At 37.1% G+C, this 19,139-nt stretch overlaps 1 protein-coding gene across 1 annotated transcript in view; it reads right to left on the bottom strand.

The window, feature by feature from the left end:
- The window catches only part of LOC309482875 (pleckstrin homology domain-containing family G member 3), a 148,450-nt gene that overhangs the window by 5,769 nt on the left and 123,542 nt on the right, over positions 1-19,139 (bottom strand). Inside the window, exons 5-15 of the mRNA XM_082148448.1 lie at positions 18,650-18,719; positions 18,007-18,053; positions 16,566-16,716; positions 15,583-15,714; positions 15,087-15,269; positions 14,874-14,966; positions 14,112-14,198; positions 14,002-14,035; positions 13,801-13,881; positions 13,668-13,700; positions 12,899-12,909 (exon numbers count right to left, since the gene is read on the bottom strand). Coding sequence (XP_082004574.1) covers positions 12,899-12,909; positions 13,668-13,700; positions 13,801-13,881; positions 14,002-14,035; positions 14,112-14,198; positions 14,874-14,966; positions 15,087-15,269; positions 15,583-15,714; positions 16,566-16,716; positions 18,007-18,053; positions 18,650-18,719 — 922 coding nt within the window. The remainder of the gene's footprint in view (positions 1-12,898; positions 12,910-13,667; positions 13,701-13,800; positions 13,882-14,001; positions 14,036-14,111; positions 14,199-14,873; positions 14,967-15,086; positions 15,270-15,582; positions 15,715-16,565; positions 16,717-18,006; positions 18,054-18,649; positions 18,720-19,139) is intronic.

Here is a 19,139-nt window from a genome sequence, read left to right as displayed (position 1 = left end):
TGTATATACGGACTTCACCCTGTGCTGCAATATACATTTAGTTTTATATTTATTTACAGAAATCAAAAAATTGCTGATGTTATCGGATTTTCAGGTGAGAGTTGTCCTAGACGTGGCGCGGCGCGGCGCTGAGCTGCGCGTCCGGTGTGCGGCCGCCTTTAGATTCATTAGCACGACCAGATGAAGTAGAATTTTCCCACATTTTTCTGTGCTGATTTTGGGAGGAAATTCCTGTTAAAAATGTGTTAAACGGAACTAACAGTAATGCAGTTTTATTGATGGCTGAAAGCAAAATCAAATTAAGTACACTATTTAATAAGTGAACACACAAGGGGTGGAGGATATGTAGAACTTTGTGAATGATGGGTTGTGCAATTCTGTGGAAATCTGTGGACTTTCCCCCGCATAATTCTGTGCATGCAGATTCCTTGTGGGCCTGGGTAGGGTCGCACCAGCCATTTGTAAGTTCTTAAACTGGAACATAAACTCCACATTAGAGACTTAGTAACTACTAGCTAGTTTGTAACTATTCAGAAAAATGGAGCGCAACTGGAAGAAAACAAAACTAGAGGTATTTCGCATTTCATGGAAAGAGAGTTCGATTGCATACAGAGAGGCCTTAAAAGCTGCTAGATCTGCTTATTTTTCAACCCTATTAGAAGAAAATAAACAAAACCCTAGGTATTTATTTGAAACAGTGGCTAAACTAACGAAAAATAAAGCTTCAAGCCCAGAAATTTCCAAGCAACACAGCAGTAATGACTTTATGAACTTCTTCACTTATAAGATTGATCATATCAGGGACAAAATTATAACTATGCAACCGTCTACTACAGTATCGCATCAGGCAGTGCATTGTAATCTCCCTAAGGAAAAATTGTATTCATTTCCACAGGTCCCTTTCCACAGGTGTATTAATCAAGCACAATGCAGTCTGCATTCATAATCTAGGTGCTTGATTTTATACACCTGTGGAAAGGGACCTGATGAAACCCATGAATAGGAAAGGAAGAATTCGCTAAACTCATTAAATCATCTAAACCGACAACATGCATGTTAGACCCTATTCGGTTGTTAAGTCGTGACGTAACCACTCTCCGATAATACTCTTTCCGGGTCCAAAGTCCAGGTCCTCTCTACCTACCTACCGCTTTCGCTAGTGTTTTGGTTATTATTGAGTGTTTTTACAATGCCGCAGTGCTGTGTCCCGTGTCCCGAGCTAACTCACTTCAACCTCGTAAATCTTCTTTTTCATTGATGTCTGGACTCTACCCTTAATTATGCCACCTGAGTGATGAGCTACACTAACCACTCTGTTGGTGTTAAAGGAATTTAAACCCTTTTTGACCGCCAAAGGTGCCTCACTAAGAAGGACGTGATCGTAAATAAATGTACAGGTTCCACCATTGTTATTTCTGGACGAGAGGAGCGATTGGACCCGGAAAAGGTTAAACGTGACGTGTGACGTCAGCCTTAACAATCGGATAACCAACTAAGCTACTGAAAGAGATGCTTCCAGAGGTCATAGATCCTCTTCTTACTATCATCAATTCATCTTTGTCTCTAGGATACGTACCAAAAACCTTTAAGCTGGCTATGATTAACCCTCTGAGGTCGAGAAACGCGCAACGCGTTTTGCTGGATTTTTTTCACATAGCAGCAACATAAACTTAAATTACTCCGTCATTTATGGTTATACAGAAAAAAGAAATCTAAAAAAATAATCTGTGATATTTCTACTTTTGTATGTGTCCACTTACAATCAAATCAAAACATTGTGCTTTTGTAAAATAAAGAAAATAAACAGGGTGTGCGTTCTGCCTCTCCGTCGCGGTGAACTTTTTTTTCTTGAGCACGTCTATAAACTGAAACATAACTCAGCGAATACTTCTCACACATTTATGAGCCATTTACCTTTATACACATTTAAGTGTGTACTTTTAAATGATCGGATTCAAACTGAACACAAATATTCTCTGTTTAAGTAATTTGTATAAAACCAACAGGATGTCCAGTATCTCAAACGCTTGCTAATTACTTTTTAATTCGACACGCCCACTCGCGCAAAAGTGATTCACATGCAAATCTCCACATGGGACGCGAACGCCCTCGTTACCTCAAACACAAAACACCAAAACACTTCACAAGTCTCTGCTTTTCGTCGAGTTTGGAAGACACGTCTGAGCTTACATTGGATTTAACTCAGAAGAAGAAGAACGCGATTTGAAGACAAGAAAGATGTAAGGTAAGAAATTCTTACTTATTAGTTTATGGTATTGTTGCATAAACTTCACATTGCAGTTGAACTGTTGCTAGATATATGGTGAATATTATACTATTTAGACCCGTGTTTCCTGTTAAATACTGTTTGTGGATATCTGCTCAAACATAGATATGTATAACCATAATGTTTAATATTTTGGAGCGCGCTGTGGGTTTGAATGTATCATATTTTGGAGCGCGCTGTGGGTTTGAATGTATCATATTTTGGAGCGCGCTGTGCGTTTGAATGTATCATATTTTGGAGCGCGCTGTGGGTTTTAATGTATCATATTTTGGAGCGCGATTGCGTTTGAAAGGAAAAATGCACCAAACATTAGGCTTTATGTTTTTACTATTATCTCATTTCATATCATCATAACGAATGGAAACATTTGAAGTAACATATGATAATCAATATATTTTTTCTCTAGCGTAGTTGTTCTTGAATCTTTTGGAAGATTTAATTTATTGTTATTATTATTTTATGCAGCACTGCGTAGCCTATGCCTACAAGGCACAACAAACCTGGTGTTCATTATATATTGTTGGAAACGTGTGTGTGTGTGTGTGTATTCTGTGAATTTTAAAAATAAATTTTAACCAGAAAAATCTAAAATCTATTCCCAAAATCGTGCAGCCCTATAGTTTCTCTTGATATCAGTATGTTCACAGTTTTTTTCTTTTTTTTTTTCTTTCAGGGACCAGATGCAACTGAGTCCTGCTGACTTCAACATTCACATGAGTCTCTGTACATGAACATGGTAAAGTGAAAATCAAACACCTTGGAAAAGGTATGTACAATGTTTTTAGGAATGGCACAAAGGTCTCTGTCTTTGGATCATTGTTTTCAATGTGCTCTTTTGTCATTTGTATTTTTGGATTGTGTTGTGTTGTAAATAAATCCAAACAATCTAAAAGCCATTCTTTTTTAAATCTCCTCATTCTTTGTGCAAGGTTGCTCTGAATGACAGGGCCTGATCGCTCCTAATAGGGCAGTTAGGGGAGTGTCTTTGTCTTTCTCAGGTGTTAAAAGCTTACATATTCATGAGATGATCACGCCTCTTCGCATATGGCTTTGTCACACAAAACACGTCTTAGAAATTTTAAATCAATATATTGTCTTATCTGAATGAGCAGTCAGGGTGATTTTCACATAGTTTTGGAGCAAATATTCTAGGCTATGTCATACAATTTTCAAAAGTCTTGTGAAGAAATAATCAGTATGGGTTTCATGGCCTTATTTCAGTGAGAATTGTTTTTTGTATTTTCACAAACCACGCATAAATGTCATTATCTCAAAACTACAAACTTTTACATACATGCTGCTGATATATTATTGTAGCAGAGTTTGTGCTGAATACAGTGTAATTAGACTTTAGCCATGAAAATGTCACTAGTAACAGAAAAAAACACAAATGTCAGAGCATGTCAGACCACCTCCAGGACCCAGAAAACAGCTCAGACCTCAGAGGGTTAAACCGCTTGTTAAAAAAACGCAACTTGATCCCACAAAATTAGTCAATTACAGGCTGATCTCGAATATACCCTTTCTGTCAAAGATACTAGAAAAGGCAGTATCTTCACAACTATGTTCCTTTTTAGAAAGAAATGATATCTGCGAGGATTTCCAGTCAGGATTTAGACCGTACCATAGTACCGAGACAGCTCTCGTTAGAGTCAAAATGATTTGCTCTTATCATCCGATCGTGGTTGTATCTCTCTATTGGTGTTACTCGATCTTAGTGCTGCATTTGACACTATTGACCACAACATTCTTTTAAATAGACTTGAAAATTATGTTGGCATTAGTGGAATTGCATTAGCATGGTTTAAATCATACTTATCTGACCGTTATCAGTTTGTAGCAGTAAATGAAGAGATGTCTTATCGATCACAAGTTCAGTATGGCGTACCACAAGGCTCAGTACTAGGACAACTGCTGTTCACTCTGTACATGCTACCATTAGGAGATATCATTAGGAAGCATGGAATTAGCTTTCACTGTTATGCCGATGATACTCAGCTCTATATTTCTTCACAACCTAACGAAAACTACCAATTCACAAAATTAACGGAATGCATAGCTGATATAAAAAATTGGATGACTAGTAATTTCCTACAACTAAATTCTGAAAAAAACAGAGATTCTAATTATTGGACAAAAAATTTCCTCACGTAATAACCTAGAATACTGTCTAACACTTGATGGCTGCTCTGTTAAGTCTTCGTCATCAGTTAGGAACCTGGGTGTGCTCTTTGATACCAATCTTTCATTTGAAAGATTGAAAGTCACGTATCTAGTATCTGTAAAACCGCATTTTTCCATCTTAAAAACATATCTAAATTACGCCATATGCTCTCATTGACAAATGCGGAACATTTAGTTCATGACCTCAAGGCTAGATTATTGTAATGCTCTACTGGGTGGTTGCCCTGCACGCTTAATAAACAAACTACAGCTGGTCCAAAATGCAGCAGCTCGAGTTCTTACCAGAACCAGGAAGTATGACCATATTAGCCCAGTTCTGTCAACACTGCACTGGCTCCCTATTAAACATCGTATAAATTAAAAAATATTGCTGATTACTTACAAAGCACTAAATGGTTTAGCTCCGCAGTACTTGAGCGAGCTCTTAACGCATTATAGTCTTTTCTTTTTTCTTTCTTTATCTTCATTTATATAGCGCTTTTAACAACGTAGATTGTTTCAAAGCAGCTTCACAGAGATAAGCGTATAATTTAAGGTAACAGAGATTGTTTTGGCTTTATAGCAGAGTTAAGTTATTTTCCATCTAAAGTTAGTTTTGATTGATTTGCTTCCGTCGCAACGATCATTTGTTTTTAAATTAGGGGCCGCTAAGACGACACCATTCCCTCTACACAGACTTTAAACGCGAACCTGTGAGAAACGCTGATGGCGTTCACATGCGCATTTAGAATGGGTTCTATAGTTATGTGCATTTGAAATTACGCAGGTTTGGATTTTCCCTACAAGCCAAGCCTAAAAGCCAAAGTAAAAGTACTTGTCTTTCCTTATAAATTTTGATAAAGAATTTTATTTTATTTTGTCGCTTAGGGGTAGGAACGCGAAACGAATTTTCCCGACAACGCCTTATCTGTAGAGTGGTAGAGGGATCCTCCATAGGGACAGACTAGTTGGCACTTCAGCACTGGGTTGTCATCGGGTCCAGGCGAAGGTCCTTCGTCAGATCTGGATACGGCCCGGATCCGGCAGGCTGCAGGAAAACCTCGGGATAAACACAGACACTAAAATTAGCGTAGATGCCATTCTTCTCATGATGTAACGAGTACATCAGGATTTATGGGAAGTGTTCCCGGTTCCGGCTGACCTAATCTATGCAGCCTAACAATAAATTATAGAAGTCTATAATGTATTATGTGAATGCTAGGTCAAAGAGATGTGTCTTTAATCTGGCTTTGAACTGACAGAGTGTGTCTGCTTCCCTGACAATGGTAGGAAGACTGTTCCAGAGTTTTGGTGCTAAATAGGAAAAGGATCTACCGCCAGCAGTCGATTTTGATATTCTAGGTATTATCAACTGGCCGGAATTTTGAGATCGCAATAGACGTGAAGGACTATAATGCGTTAAGAGCTCGCTCAAGTACTGCGGAGCTAAACCATTTAGTGCTTTGTAAGTAATCAGCAATATTTTAAAATTTATGCGATGTTTAATAGGGAGCCAATGCAGTTTTGACAGAACTGGGCTAATATGGTCATACTTCCTGGTTCTGGTAAGAACTCGAGCTGCTGCGTTTTGAACCAGCTGTAGTTTGTTTATTAAACGTGCAGGGCAACCACCCAGTAGAGCATTACAATAATCTAGCCTTGAGGTCATGAACGCATGAACTAATTGTTCCGCATTTGTCAATGAGAGCATATGGCGTAATTTAGATATATTTTTAAGATGGAAAAATGCAGTTTTACAGATACTAGACACGTGACTTTCAAATGAAAGATTGGTATCAAAGAGCACCCCCAGGTTCCTAACCGACGACGAAGACTTAACAGAGCAGCCATCGAGTGTTAGACAGTATTCTAGGTTATTACGTGAGGAAGTTTTTTGTCCAATAATTAGAAACTCTGTTTTTTCAGAATTTAGAAGTAGGAAATTACGAGTCATCCAATTTTTTATATCTGCTATGCATTCCGTTAATTTTGTGAATTGATAAGTTTCGTTAGGTTTTGAAGAAATATACAGCTGAGTATCATCAGCATAACAGTGAAAACTAATTCCATGTTTCCTAATGATATCTCTTAAGGGTAGCATGTACAGAGTGAACAGCAGCGGTCCTAGTACTGAGCCTTGTGGTACACCATACTGAACTTGTGATCGATGAGACATCTCATCATTTACTGCTACAAACTGATAACGGTCAGATAAGTATGATTTAAACCATGCTAGTGCATTTCCCGTAATGCCAACATAATGTTCTAATCTATTTAAAAGAACGTTGTGGTCAATGGTGTCAAATGCAGCACTAAGATCGAGTAACACTAATAGCGAGATACAACCACGATCGGATGATAAGAGAAAATCATTTGTGACTCTAACGAGAGCAGTCTCGGTACTATGGTAAGGTCTAAATCCTGACTGGAAATCCTCGCAGATATCATTTCTTTCAAGAAAGGAACACAGTTGTGAGGATACTGCCTTTTCTAATATCTTTGACAGAAAAGGTAGATTAGAGATCGGCCTGTAATTGACTAATTCTGTAGGATCAAGTTGCGTTTTTTTAACAAGCGGTTTAATCATAGCCAGCTTAAAGTTTTTTGGTACGTATCCTAGAGACAAAGATGAATTAATGATATTAAGAAGAGGATCTATGACCTCTGGAAGCATCTCTTTCAGTAGCTTAGTCGGTATAGGGTCTAACATACATGTTGTCGATTTAGATGATTTAATGAGTTTAGTAAATTCTTCCTCTCCTATAGCAACGAACGAATCAAATTTTTCCTCAGGGAGGCTACAATGCACTGCCTGATGCGATACTGTAGTAGACGGTTGCATAGTTATAATTTTGTCCCTGATATTATCAATCTTATAAGTGAAGAAGTTCATAAAGTCATTACTGCTGTGTTGCTTGGAAACTTCTGGGCTTGAAGATTTATTTTTCGTTAGTTTAGCCACCGTTTCAAATAAATACCTAGGATTATGTTTATTTTCTTCTAATAGGGTTGAAAAATAAGCAGATCTAGCAGCTTTTAAAGCCTCTCTGTAAGTAATCGAGCTCTCTTTCCATGAAATGCGAAATACCTCTAGTTTCGTTTTCTTCCAGTTGCGCTCCATTTTTCTGGCTGCTCTCTTAAGGGCCCGAGTGTGCTCGTTGTACCACGGCGTTGGACTATTTTCTTTAATCTTCTTTAAGCGCAACGGAGCAACTGTGTCTAAAGTGCTGGAAAAGAGAGAGTTAAAAGTTTCTGTTGCAATATCAAGTTCTTCTAAGCTATCCGGGATGCTGAGATGATGAAACTGATCAGGAAGATTATTAATAAAGCAATCTTTAGTAGCAGAAGTGATAGGTCTCACATATTTGAAACACGGAGTCGGCTTTGAAGCCTTGGCTAAATGTAATTTACACGAGACTAGATAATGATCTGAGATGTCATCGCTCTGCTGCAGAATTTCAACGGCATCAACATTTATTCCGTGTGATAATATTAGATCTAGAGTATGATTACGACGATGAGTAGGTCCTGACACGTGTTGTCTAACTCCAATTGAATTTACAATGTCTTTAAATGCCAATCCCAATGCATCTTTTTCATTATCGATGTGTATATTAAAATCACCAACAATTAGTACTTTATCTGCAGTCAATATTAATTCTGATAGAAAGTCAGCAAATTCTTTGATAAAGTCTGTATGGTGCCCTGGTGGCCTGTATACAGTAGCCAGCACAAATCTCAAACGTGATTTATCGTTTACACTATATATTTTTACATTAAGCACCAATGCTTCAAAAGAATTATATTTAAAACTTGATTTCTTAGTGGTTTTGAAGCTATTACTATAAATTACAGCAACACCTCCTCCTTTGCGTTTCAGACGAGGCTCATGTTTATAACAGTAATCTTGCGGGGTTGATTCATTTAAAGTAATGTAATCGTTTGGTTTTAGCCAGGTTTCTGTCAAACACAGCACATCTAGGTTATTATCTGAAATCATATCATTAACAATGAGTGCTTTTGAAGTAAGCGATCGAATATTCAGCAACCCAAGCTTTAGCATTTGCTCATCTGTATTATAGCTGTTTTTTATTTGTTGAACATCAATTACATTTTTAACCTTAGATGGGTTAAAACGTTTTTTGGATTTCCAAATTCGGGGAACAGACACAGTCTCTATATGATGATAGCTAGGTGAAAGAGGCTCTATGTGATGTGATTTATCTGACCTGGGTGACGCGAGGCCGCTAGCAGACGGTCGGTTTAGCCAGTCTGTCTGCTTCCTGACCTGAGCCCCAGATTGTCATGTTTGAGCTCTAAGACTATGAGCCATATTACTAGAGAGAAGAGCAGCACCATCCCAGGAGGGATGAATACCATCTCTTTTCAACAGGTCAGGTTTGCCCCAAAAGCTTTTCCAATTGTCTATGAATTCTATATTATGTCCTTCACGTCTATTGCGATCTCAAAATTCCGGCCAGTTGATAATACCTAGAATATCAAAATCAACTGCTGGTGGTAGATCCTTCTCCTATTTAGCACCACAAATTTGGAACAGTCTTCCTACCATTGTCCAGTCTTCCTACCATTGTCCGGGAAGCAGACACATTCTGTCAGTTCAAAGCTAGACTAAAAACACATCTCTTTGACCTAGCATACCACCACATAGGGGTGGTGGTGGCGCAATGGATAAGACACATGCCTTTGGTGTGAGAGACCCGGGTTCGAATCCACTGTGAGACACCAATGTGTCCCTGAGCAAGACACTTAACCCCTAGTTGCTCCAGAGGCGTGCGACCTCTGACATATATAGCAATTGTAAGTCGCTTTGTATAAAAGCGTCAGCTAAATGAATAAATGTAAATGTAAATGTAAATGTAGCATACACATAAAACATTATAGACTTCTATAATTCAATGTTAGGCTGCATAGATCAGGTCAGCCGGAACCGGGAACACTTCCCATAAATCCTGATGTACAACATCATAAGAAGAATGGCATCTACGCTAATTTTAGTGTTTTTGTTTATCCTGAGGTTTTCCCTCAGCCTGCCGGATCCAGGCTGTATCCAGATCTGATGAAGGACCTGCGCCTGGACCCGATGTCATAGCGGGGTGCTAAAGTGCCAACTAGTTTCTCCTTATGGAGGATCCCTTTACCACTTTACAGATAAAGCGTTGTCAGGAAAATTCGGTTCGCGTATCTACCCCGAAGTGATAAAATTCTATATCAAAATGTTAAGGCCAGACAAGTAGTTTTTTAAGGCTTGGTTTGTAGGGAATTACAAACCTGCGCACATATATTCAAACGCGCATACCAATAGACTGAACTCGTAATACGCATGTGCACGCCATCAGCATTCTCACAGGTTTCGCGTTTAAAGTCTGTGTAGAGTTTCCTGTTAAAACGGTGTCGTGTTAGCGGCCCCCAAGTTAATAACTAATGATCGTTGCGATGGAAGTGAATCAATCAAATTAACTTTAGCTGGAAAATAACTTTATTCAAGAACTGCTATAAAGCCAAAACAATCTGTTACTTTAAACTATCCTTGTATCTCTGTAAAGCCGTTTTGGAACAAATCTACATTGATAAAAGCACTATATAAATGAAGATGACTTGACTTGACTATTCAGTTGCACCATTTGTTCTTAAGGCAGAACATGGCTAGTAGGTTGTAAGCTCGCCGTAAAGTAACGCGTAGTCGCATAATATGACGTTTATCCTCAGTGATGCAATAGCTGCCTTCAAATACATGAGAAAATGTTGTGTTGAAATGCCGTCAATTTCAGTTTATCCTGCATTCTAACTTCTTTTGCCTCAAGTAACTAATGGTAAAAATATGTTTCCATTAAAATACGATATTACTTAATCATGAATAACAATGGATTAATTATATACAACAGTCTGAAACTGTATTTGAAATAAGGATCAATAAATAAATACTGTTGAAGAGCCACAAAGAAAGTTTTTTATTCACATAATGTTCTCTCTTTTAAAATGTAAGTGAGTGTAAATGTCAGCATCATACAACGATTGAAGTCTGTCAGGTAAAACTTAATTTATTTTATACTTATTTTAAATATATTTTAAAGAGCTTATTGATATAATTCAGTCAGTCTAGTTTATTCCAATCATTACTCCTGGCCGGAGTTTTCCGTAAATATTTAGTTACGCAGAGATAGCCAAGTCTTAATAAGTCTTATTAAAGCTAAGTTTAATAGTGCAACGCAAAAAAAATTTAGTAGTGCATAAGTTGTAGCTTAGTGCCCCTTTATGTCAAAACTAGGCTAAGAAGTAACTTAACAAACAGTCCCTGGTCATTAATTAGAATTATTTTGCAAAATAGTATTACTTTCTATTTCTGTGACATTGCACTAGAGAGCCACGCACACATAGAAATCTTGGTTGCACTTTACAGTATGAGCACTTACTTACTGTACATGTATTTACAGTGTACGCAAGTACAATATTTAATTTCTAAGAAAGTACTGGGTAATATAGGGAAACTACATGGGTTAGGGTTTAGGGGAAGGTTCAGGGTTAGTACCAAGTTATTAACAAGTTATTGTAATTACTATAATAATAATAATAATAATAATAATAATAGAATGTACATGTGGAACAGGACTGTAAAATAAAGTGCTTCCGAAATCTCATTGGACCTGTAGTACCGCTCCTCATGAATATTAGCCATCAAACCGGGCTGTGGAGGGACTGATTGTGAAAATGTAAAACCACAATAGGATATCATTATAATATGACAAATCCCTCAAATCTCATATGGAAAACCATAAAAAACTTGTCGTCTGACGAAGCATTGTGTTACTCATGATATTATTTAAGGTTCTCAGTTTTACGTTCTTCAGTTGCAGTGTTTTGTTCTGCAAGTATGAGCGTGTTTGCAATCAGAGAGAATAGTACTGACTGGGTGTTTTTTATTGACTGTCTCCAGGAAATGTTTAATGGGGTGGCCTGAGGGACATAGTAGGGTGGCACACTAAAACGAACACTGAAAAACAGGGTAACCTGAAATTGTTATTTCGAAAATCTATTCTGGTTTCTTTAATGATTTTACAAGGTAAATAAAACATGGTTAAACATGTTGTATACATGCTTGTGTCAAATTCAAAGCGATCCTCTCATGAACATGCAGTATGATTAAAGTCGCATATGCAAGTAAAAATGGGGCGGAGCACGAAAATAAATTTCTAAATACACAGATGCTTGTTGCTGTTGAATTTAGATTTTTGATCCATGAAACATTATTCTATGCTAAATCTAAATGGATGGGTGGGCCAATTTTTTAGGGGTTTTTATTACCATTTTGAATGCAAATAAAACTTAAAAAATTGAAAAACAGTTCATCAAATTTTTATCATTAATGATAATAACATTGTTACTAGATGTTTCTCTCAACAAAGTGAAATGCAGTGAACAAAATGAATCATAAGTACTGTACAGTATATGCATTATTTGTTGAATTGTAAGGTAACTCCTTGTTACAATTTTGTTTAGTTCCTCTAGCAGTGCTGTTGATCTACAGAGTTAGCTTCAGCTTGTATGCGCTGTTAGTGGATTAAGGCATTCTGTGAGAGCACATGCAACTTGGCAGGGAGGTCTGGCAGACATGCAGGTCAGGTTGCAGGTCAGGTCGGGGTATGACAGAATCCCCCTTTGTGGCAGAGAACCTCACCCTTGTGAAGTCCATGGAAAGCAAAGCTCGGGCTCTATAGTGCCAGCAGGAAATGGCAGCCAACATGGAACTGGCAAAGTCAGCTACCTGGTTGTCCTCCATTAGAATATCGTCAGAGTCACTTTCCTCTCCTTCTGCTTCATCCTCATTGTCTTGCATCAATCTGCCCTTCAGAGATGGCGAGCTACGGACCGCCTCCTCATTATCACTGAGAATCAGGCCTTCAAGAGAGTTTTCTTCTCGTTCGACAGGCATCTCAGCTGAAGATTCGCAGAAGCCAAGAGCGCTAACACTAGAAGTGGCTTGTAAAGGCCACGTTTCAGCGGCCAACGCCCCCATGCTGTCAGAATGCTGGAGTCACAATGAAGTCACAAAGATTTCTTCTTATGAGGTACAAGGACATGAACCAAACTAACAGAGAAAGAATTTCCCTTAGGGAATAAAGGTGCTCTACGTTATTGAGCTCACTCTAAAACCAGAAGTGGGTAGTAACGTGGAACATTTACTTAAATAACTTTTCTGGAAATGTACTTTTTGAAGTAGATTTAACGGTGGGATTTGTTTTATTATTTTTTATTACTAGTAAGTATTTGTTCTTTTTCCCACCACTGTTTAACACTTAAACAAGCTTGTGGACAACAAAATAAAAAGCACATCAAAAGGAACAAATTGTACACTTCTTGTCATCTGATGTTGACAAATGTGTGTTTTTTAGGCATTTTGGGTTATTTTTGGTTGATTTATTGGCTTCTTACCTTCAGTATTGCTGAAGAATTTACCAAGACACCAGATCAGCCAGATGAAAAAAAGAAAAGAAAAAAAAAAGTAGGCAAATTAGTGACATTAGCCATCCTTTTTAAAATGTCTTGCTTCCGCATGATGCTTTGTGAACATTCTCAAATCATGCTGGATAACATGGATTTTCAGGTTTTGCATTTTGGGGGTTCATTAAAACAAAAGGGAGACATTTCATATACTAAGAAATTAAAATTAAGAAGATAGTTCACCCCAAAATGAAAATTCTGTCATCATTTACTCACCCTCAGGTTGTTCCAAACCTGTATGAATTTCTTTTTTCTGTTGAACACAAAGGAAGATATTTTGAAGAATGTGGGAAACTGAACAGTTCTGGGGCACCATTGACTTCCATAATATTTTTTTTTCCTACTATGAAAGTCAATGATGCACCAAAACAGCCTGGTTACAAACTTTCTTCAAATTATCTTCCTTTGTGTTCAACAGAAAAAAGAAATGTATACAGGTTTGGAACAACCTGAGGGTGAGTAAATGATGACAGAATTTTCATTTTTGGGTGAATCAACCCTTTAAGTTAATATAATTCTGAATTAAAAATGTCGTACTACACTAGAAAATGCAAAATTGAAAAATTAAGCAAGAGGTGTCAGTTCCCACTGTGTCTTCTTTATTACATGCCAACAGCTAACACTAATTTAATCTTTATTTAAAACATCAAAATTATATCTTTATATCCGGTTAGAACAGAATGGACACATGGAGATTTACCTTTAGAGTTCTTCAAGATCTCTTTAGACGGTTCTGTTGGAAGATAAAGTAGCAGTCCATTGGAAAAAGTAAATTAACTAAATAAATTCAAGATTTAAAGTTTTACAATTGCAAGACATGTATGGGCACCTACCTGACTGCCTCCGGCCTTGTCTAGAGTTAGAAAACTCCTCTGACTTTTTGAGTCTCTCAGGGCTGTACTTATACTTTTTGTCTTAAAAAAAAAAGAAAAAAAGTCTTCTGTTAAAACAGGCACATGATGATTTTTTACACTTGTTTAAAAACTAATGGTATGAAAAATGAAACATGTTCATGAGTGGTTTTAAATACTTACAAATAGAATCCATCTCCAAGATTGCTTCCTTTGCCTAAAAGAGAACCATCCAAAATGTCCAAATGAATTTTAGATGTTTTCAAATACAAAACTCAATAATCATTACATACCTTTTGTGGTATCACAGCCTGATGATTCTCTAGAATGAGCCGTTTAATATGATGAGCCCATAATTTCTTCTCCTCCACGGTTTTAGCCTAATGAGAATCAACCATTAAATGAGTTGTTCGATAAAAAATAATATTCTGTCATTATTTACACAACACCATGTTATTTTTTTTTGTAGAGGGAACACTCAAGGGGGAATTGAAACACCATTAAAGTAGTTCATAGTACTGTATATAAACAGTCTTCTGAAGTCATTGGGATAAGTTTGGGTGAGAAACAGCTAAATATTTGATTGTATTCAAATGTATTTTAACGAAACATTACAATGCTAAGCTTGTGTCATAATTGATTTAAGATGTGCAGTGCAGGTGAAGCTATCATATGACTTCAGATGATCAAAGCAGAGTAATGGACTCTTTCTATGGGACTTTTTGTGTTTTTCTGAATCTGTGTAAAGACTTTTTATTTAAAGAGTTCTGCATTTGTGTACACAAAATACATGTTTGAACATGGCAGTGACAGAACTATCCCTTTATGAATAAAAGATTTGGTAACACTTTATTTTACTGTGACGTAGTTACACGTTACTACATGTACTTACTACAGTAATAACAGTAAATTATGCATAATTACAAGCAACTAACCCTAAACCAAACCATAACTCTATAGTAAGTACATGTAGTTAATTAACATTAATCAGAACTTAGTAACTACGTCACCTTAGATTTTTATTCATGTAAAGACACAAATCATTGAGGACACACCTGGACAGTATGAGGTTGTTTGGGATGCTTGTAATGAGTGACACTGAAACATAGCGAGTCCTTGGCACTCTCAATTAACATGAGCGTTGAACACTGCATGTGGAAAGAGAAAACAACAATTTTAATGGGGGCTTTACATTAGTGCTGACTGTTCAGACTAGACATGCTTGAAAAATGAAGTATCATTTTCTTGTGAAACTTGTGCTGTCATACCGAGATGTGGGTCTTATAGACATAATGTTCTCCTCTTCGTTTAGCGATGAGGAGCATGCGGTCAAAGAGAAAGAGTGTACGCTCGTTCTTGGCACGATGGACACGAAAGGTGCCCTCGAGAACCAGTTCTCCATATGTAGTCAGATCAGGTCCCTTCCAGTTTATGAGCAGAGACTGGACTTCCTGAGATAGATGAAGTACGTACAGATATTGTAAACTGGTTTATATCTTTATTAAATATGTGGAAAACATAAACGAGACCGGCAGGCTGGCATGTGCCTAGAGGCGAACTACGCAGAAAGAGAGATACATTTTTTTGTTGACATTTGGACATATTTTAGAGCAATTCTATCAATAAAGAAAATCTCCAGTGTTTCACATGCATCTCAAAGATTGTGTTTAATTGTGAGTGTGAAGTGGGGGCACGAGAGCGGCAGTGGAAAGCTGTGAAACAGGCTCATAACACAAACTCTTTGATGTGTGTTTGTGAGCCAACCTGAAGACGGACTGCATGTTCATGTTTTCTCTTCATGTCGTTTATATACCACGCAACACCAGTCATGGTGTATATGGCCTCCTCCACCACCTCATAACCCTCCTCCTCTGGATCAAAGTGCTTGGCAATCTCCTACAACATAAAGGACACATCCAAATGAATTGTGATTAAAGACAATAACTACTAACTGCATATTTACAAAGCAATAATCTTTGCTTCAAAGGCCAGATTTTTCAAACAACCCAACATTACCAAAATTGATTATTACAAAATAAATAAATAAACATGTCCTTAAAACCAATCATGACACATTTTAACATTACCATGAATTATATAGGCCCAACAATATGCAATTTTTTACATGACATGGGCTAAATAAAAAAATAAAAAAGTGGTTACACTTTATTTTAAGGTGTCAGTGTCACAGTGTAATTATACATTTAATTACTGAGTAATAATAATTAACTACATGTACTTACGTTAAGGTTAAGGTTAGGATGGGTGTTTGGTTCAGGTTTAATTGCATGTAATTATGCATAATTTATAGTTATTACTAAAGTAACTACATGTAACGTGTACCAATGACACTGTAACATAAAGTGTTACCAAAATTGTAAATATATAAACAAAAGTAGAAGTGTGATTTTGTAGAAGGTGATCAATGAATTTGCACTAAAATACTGTAGATTTTGATTGGACACACAGCCTTTGATGCTAACAACAAATAATGTTGGAAGCGTTTTCTCCCCTCTAAATGCTCCTTTTATGCATTTTGCATTCTATGATCCATTTTGGTTGAGAACCACTGATCTAACTCTTTCAATAACTGTCTTTTAAACACACAATGTAACAATAAACAGTGCAAAAAAACAATTATAGTCCAACGAAACTGATCATGCATGATAATGGAAGCATTGCTCACAGCAGGTGATTTGAAGCCTTTACTATTCTATACAGTATTATTCTGGGAATGGTTGGTTAACCTGAAGTAACAGATGATATTTGAGGATCCTCTGGACAGGCTTGAGAAGATAAGATCCCAGAGGCAGAGATCGCTTTAAAGTAGCTTGCCTCTCCCTGAAGAACTTTGCAAAAGTTTTGTTTCTCATGCAGTCTGTTAGAGCAGCCACAGAGCTAAGGAGAAAGTATGAATAGTGAAAAAACAGCACAGCACACACTAACAAATATGTCACTATACAAACTGATAAGAGTAACTCCCATACAACATTAAATAGCATCCCTCTGATAATTCATAAATAAGTCAACGTTGACAAGGGAAAAAAATAATGCTTCAAACACCTGCACTGACCTGCACATACAGTAAAGACAAACAACAGGTTACAAAGTTCAAATGTGCTTTAGAACATTAGAGGCCCTATTCACACCTCGTATTAAGATGCATTTTGGTCGATTGTATCACAAGTGGAGGATGCTAAATACTGGTGTAAACGGGGTCTAAAACGTTTTGAGCTTGTCCACATTCCACCACTTCCAGAGGTAGTCGAAAACACATTTGGCCGGATTGCTTTTGTAGTGTCAACGCTCATGTGATCGAATGTGTTCAAACAGCCACAAAAGACCGTCTTCTCTCCGCCTTCTGAACTAATGCGTAAAGCGCGCTAGCCAGACGTTCTCTCACCATTCCTGATTTCTGACACACACTAACACTGGTCTTGCAGCTATCAGGGCAGAAACGAAAGCTGCTGCTCTTTGTATGTTTTTCAGTCGTCTCCGGTCACATTCATATGTAAATTGCACAAGCCTATTTCGTCTTTAAGATCGAAAGATCTGTAATAGCCCATACATTTACCCGCCCATAGACCCTCCCCTCGAAGAAATCAGGACAGAAGTGGTTGAAAGTGGACAAAAGAGACGGATTAAACACCAGGTGTAAACGGGTATGTGTCTCCCTCGTCTACTTGTGATCTGATCGACCAAAACGCATCTTAATACCAGGTTCATAGACCCTTTGTGACACATTTCATCTAATACATCACATGGGTTCATCAATTTTTGTTTTTGGCCTTGGATTTGTGTGCTTGTCCAGGCATTAAAGACCTTACTGATCATGAATTTGATCCGACCACTATATAAATATAAGTAATAGATCTAAAAAAATGCAGTGTTATTATTAAATGAAAATTAAGCATATTCACACAAAAATTCTCAATATTGGAATGTTAAAAAATTATAGTGTATTAAAATTATAAAATAGTTACAAATATACATCACAGTTGTATTTGTTTTCTTAAATTTAACATTAGCTGCCAAGTTCAAGTTTAAATTGAACTGACAGCATCATATTACTGTACACAATATTACCAAGACACCAAAGGTGCTTTTCTTTGATGCAGAAGATCTGAAAACCTAGCCAAAGGCTCTTCAACATAATGCATTAAGCTTTGGCTATTTACTGCAACTTACTTTGGGTAGTTGGTGCAATATTGTGTGTAGATGTCAAAATATTCACGCTAAATATAGGAGAAAAAAACAAAGTCATTAAAGGCACACAACACACAACCACATCACACAATGCAAACATTCAGCAGTAATGAGCCCCAATTACATTATTTGGTTTGGAAGTTATCAAATGCTATAATTAGCCCACTGTTCTTCTGGAGTTTGAGTATGACGAGGTTGTTTTCATGTAAAGATGTTAAATAATTTAATGATTAAAGGTAAACTATGTAACTTTTGGTGTTAACTGCATGTAACTGCATGCGTCTTGCGGAAGAATACTGTAGCCGGAGCTACTTCTCCGTTTATGTATACGACGAGTCATGCAGGTACTGGGCTACTCCACAGCAGGGGTTGTCCCGCCCCGTTAAAAAAATTATATGAATATAAACACTTATTATAGGCAAACTGTAGATATTCAGGATAAGACAAAAACACGGTTTGGAAGATGGATTAATGATGTACTCGCTCATTATATCAATTTTGTAAATTCTGAACAAAAAAAGTTACATAGTATACCCATAACACTTTAGTTTAGTTACATAAACATATAGTTGAAATATGATCAGATCTTAAGCCATACAAGGAACTGTGTCAGTTTAAACTTCACCTTGATCACAAAGCATCTGGCAATGGCCACAGGATCATTGTCACACATGTCCAGTGACTGAAGCAGCTCACTAAAAAAAGAGAAAACATGTTTACCAACCCTAAAACATCAAAATAATGTTCATTAAAACACCACATGCTCTGAACACTGTAAAGACAAAACAGACTCCTAAGGCCATTACAGCATTAAGCTGGCAAAAGGCCTTGTGATAAAGAAAAGAAGCCACGTCATAAGTTGTTCAACAGCACATGCAAGTCACTCATCCTCTTATCTGTGGCCAATGAGAAAAGAACATCTCTTACTCCATGAGTGTGTGTAAGGAGAGCCTTACATTTCCTTAATAGTAACATCACTGTGATGAACAGTGGTAAGAGGCTTATTCCTTTTCAAAAATAAATAAAAACATAATGAACATAATAAAATAACATGATAAAAGACACTTTTTCTTTGCCACTGGTATAAGAAATATGAATTTCCTGTTCATGTCCAG

The sequence above is a fragment of the Leuciscus leuciscus genome (genome assembly GCF_965113295.1).
Source record: "Leuciscus leuciscus genome assembly, chromosome: 19".
Taxonomy (NCBI): domain Eukaryota; kingdom Metazoa; phylum Chordata; class Actinopteri; order Cypriniformes; family Leuciscidae; genus Leuciscus; species Leuciscus leuciscus.
Note: the sequence above shows the minus strand (reverse complement) of the source record. Positions and strands in the feature narration are given on the sequence as shown.